At 43.4% G+C, this 3,275-nt stretch overlaps 1 protein-coding gene across 1 annotated transcript; it reads left to right on the top strand.

The window, feature by feature from the left end:
* Nucleotides 1-1,787: 1,787 nt before the first annotated feature.
* Nucleotides 1,788-3,023, top strand: LOC110020766 (U-box domain-containing protein 4-like; the record flags this gene model as incomplete). The annotated part of the gene is given in 2 exon segments (XM_020718979.1): nucleotides 1,788-2,644; nucleotides 2,723-3,023. Coding segments are annotated over 2 exon segments (911 nt in total), but the record flags the coding sequence as incomplete, so codon positions are not given.
* Nucleotides 3,024-3,275: the final 252 nt, after the last annotated feature.

Raw genomic sequence — 3,275 nt, 5'->3', positions numbered from 1 at the left:
TATGAATTGCTATCACAAATATGCACGCGTGAGATTTTCCAAATAAAAGCTCTATTTTTGCAATTGCAAATAATCCACAATGACATTAAGATATTGATTTATAAACATTAACATCGCTTTGTCTGGTAAATAAAAATCTCCTTTTACTATATTTAAATATATTTTTGTATTTATCATAAAAAAACATTTATAAAAGTAACATCTAAACTTTAAAAGTTTAGGTTGAGTTTATGAAAGTAGTTATGCTTTTTAAGTTTGAGATTCACAAATACTGAAGTGTGAAAACGAGCCTGTTTCCCAAAATGACCGAGTTGTCAATCACCAAATAGGTCCAACCGAGCCCATCTTCTACGATATTTTTTTTGTCGTACCGCTTTACTGAAGTGATCAGATCGCTCCTGATCATCCACGCTGGCCTGATCCAACCATAAAACAATTTTCAAGTTTAAATTTGTTGCCCGAGATAAATGATGCCATCACATCGCCGAGATAAAAGGGGAACAAGCATCCTGTTGAGGTGGGCTGGCTCTTGGCCTTTCGGTCTCTCTTCTCTCTCTCTCTCTTCCAACAGAACTTGCGCATTCTTCTAAAAAAAGGGAAGAAATGGGGAATTCATTAAGCTCATTCTCAGTTTTTCTCCTGCCTTCCTCCCGATACAGAAGTCATTCAGGATCGTATAACGGTTACATCCCAAAAGGATTCAACATCACGAAAGGTGTTGTGAGCTTGAAATTCATCCGACCCCTCAGCGTTTCTCCTGCCTTCCTCCCAATAAAGCAGTCATTTAAGATCTTTTAAGAGATTATGAGGAATCACGGATAATACAAGATCTTACATCTCAAAAGGATTCAACAACTCCATTATAAATAGAAAAGATCAATTTTATAATATGTATTATTGTAACATTTACAGTCTTTTCAGTTTACTCATAAAAATGTATTACATCCCTTACAAAATAGTTTCATAAATTTATGTTTAACGAGATGAATTTCATATGAAGTGTAGAATTATAATGCATTTGAAATACATTCTTTAGTTCATCTTCAATATATTTTGAATTCACTTGATTTGATGAATGTCAAATGTATCATTTTGTATAAAGTAAAGCTTGTCACTCGCCATTGTTTTAAGCCAACTGTTGGCCGCCGTCAACATAGTTGTCTATTACCGTCTAATTGTCTCTGATCTTGCTCGTATCAACACAAGCTAAAACTTTTTTACCTGCTATCATTGTCTGTCTTCAACCAGAATTACGATTTGTCTATCCCTTGACACTCGTCAATCATCTGACTGTCATTCTAACTCTTTGTCGTCGATTGTCACCAACATTACTCCAAACCCTAAACACTTAAAATAAAAAAGTTTATCAATATTTTAAATATAATACATTATATATAAATATATATTGGGCCGGGCTGGGCGGGACAAGGCCCGATAAATCTGAAGCCGCGTCAGTCCGTAGTACAACGTGGACACGCATTCGTGTCTCAGCTCACGTGCTCTTGCACCGGCTTTGTCTCATCTCTACCCCCATATATAATCCCTTCCATTTCCCCACTTCCGCAACGCAAACTTCTGTACAAATCCAATCCCCCCCATACCAACTAATCCGTCTTCTTCCTCTCCCCGATTAAATCCATTAATCGCAACCTCGGTGCTCGAAGCCATCGGATTTCCATTAGATGGGTCCGAGCTTCAGCGACACCTCCGGCGCCTTCAGCGAATGCAACAGCGATCGTTCCGGTGAGTTCTCATCCCCCGGATCCCCTATCTCCGGCGGGTCCGATCCGCTCTCCACCGTCTTCTCATTTCTTGCGCCGCCGATAACTCCGATGAGGTGATCAATGCCCTAATAGCCGATCTCGACTCCTCCTCCGCCTCAATCGATCAACAGCGCCGCGCAGCCATGGAACTCCGCCTCCTCGCCAAGCACAACCCCGATAACCGTCTCAAGATCGTACGCGCAGGTGCGGTCGGCCCTCTCGTTTCCCTCATCTCCCATCCCGACCCCCTCCTTCAAGAAAACGGCGTCACCGCAATCCTCAATCTCTCCCTCTGCGACGAGAACAAAGATCTGATCGCCGCATCCGGCGCCATTAGACCTCTCATACACGCCTTGAGGGTCGGCACCCCCGCCGCGCGTGAGAACGCCGCGTGCGCCCTACTTCGTCTTTCACAGATCGAGGAGCATAAGGTCACAATCGGTCGATACGGCGCCATCCCGCATCTCGTGAATCTGCTCCAGACCGGCACACCCCGCGGGAAGAAGGACGCCTCCACTGCTCTTTACTCCCTCTGCTCCACTAAAGAAAACAAGATCCGAGCCGTCAAGGCGGGGATCGTTCGTCCTCTTCTCGATCTGATGGCTGATTCGGAGTATGGTATGGTCGATAAGGCCGCGTACGTTCTCCATGCCGTCGTCGGCGTGCCGGAGGGTTTGACCGCCGCTGTTCGGGAAGACGGCATCCCCGTTCTCGTTGAAGTTGTGGAGATCGGAACCCCGAGGCAGAAAGAGATCGCTGCTTCAACACTCATTCTGATCTGCGAGGAGAGCACTCACTACTGCTCAATGGTGGTTCGAGAAGGCGCCATTCCGCCGCTCGTCGCCATGTCTCAGTCCGGCAGCTCACGCGCCAAGCAGAAGGTCGGCCGTCTCGCAACTCTTTTAACGCCGTTAAGTTTAGCGTTTGTTATTAACTATATGATGTTAGTTTAAATGCAGGCGGAGGCGCTTATTGATCTGTTACGGCAGCAGAGGGTCGGGTGCAGCGGGTAGACGTTGAGGACACGTGTCGGATATTGAAGCCATTTGCGAGTCTGCGTTGATATCATGATAGGCTGCCGCGTGGGCTGTGTAGATGTTCGATCGCCCCCCCCAAGTGAGTGTACATTTCTGTAGAGCTATTGGCCGCTTAATTGAAGTTTTAGCGTTCTGTTTTCTTTCTTTTTTTTTTCAAAAAAAGGTTTTACAAGATATTTTTTTCTTCTGTGGAATTGTGGTTTTGGAAAAGATCCTTTTTTTTTTTTAATTATTAGAACTGTGTAGTGGGGAAGGTAGATGGGAAGAAGGGGACAGGGAATCGAATCTGTGGGCTCTACAGCCCTTTTTTATGATAAAAAAAGTTGTTTTTTTTTTTTCTTCAGGATTTAATTTTGAGATATGTTAAATTTATGAGGCTGTACATCTAAAAAATTAAGGTTTTTATTTAATTTTCTTTAAACAAATCTTAACATATAAGAGGATTAAAATTTGAAGTTTTCATTTTTTTTAAAAA

Source organism: Phalaenopsis equestris, unplaced genomic scaffold (assembly GCF_001263595.1).
Source record: "Phalaenopsis equestris unplaced genomic scaffold, ASM126359v1 Scaffold000107, whole genome shotgun sequence".
NCBI lineage: Eukaryota > Viridiplantae > Streptophyta > Magnoliopsida > Asparagales > Orchidaceae > Phalaenopsis > Phalaenopsis equestris.
This window is presented reverse-complemented; position numbering and strand designations above follow the sequence as displayed.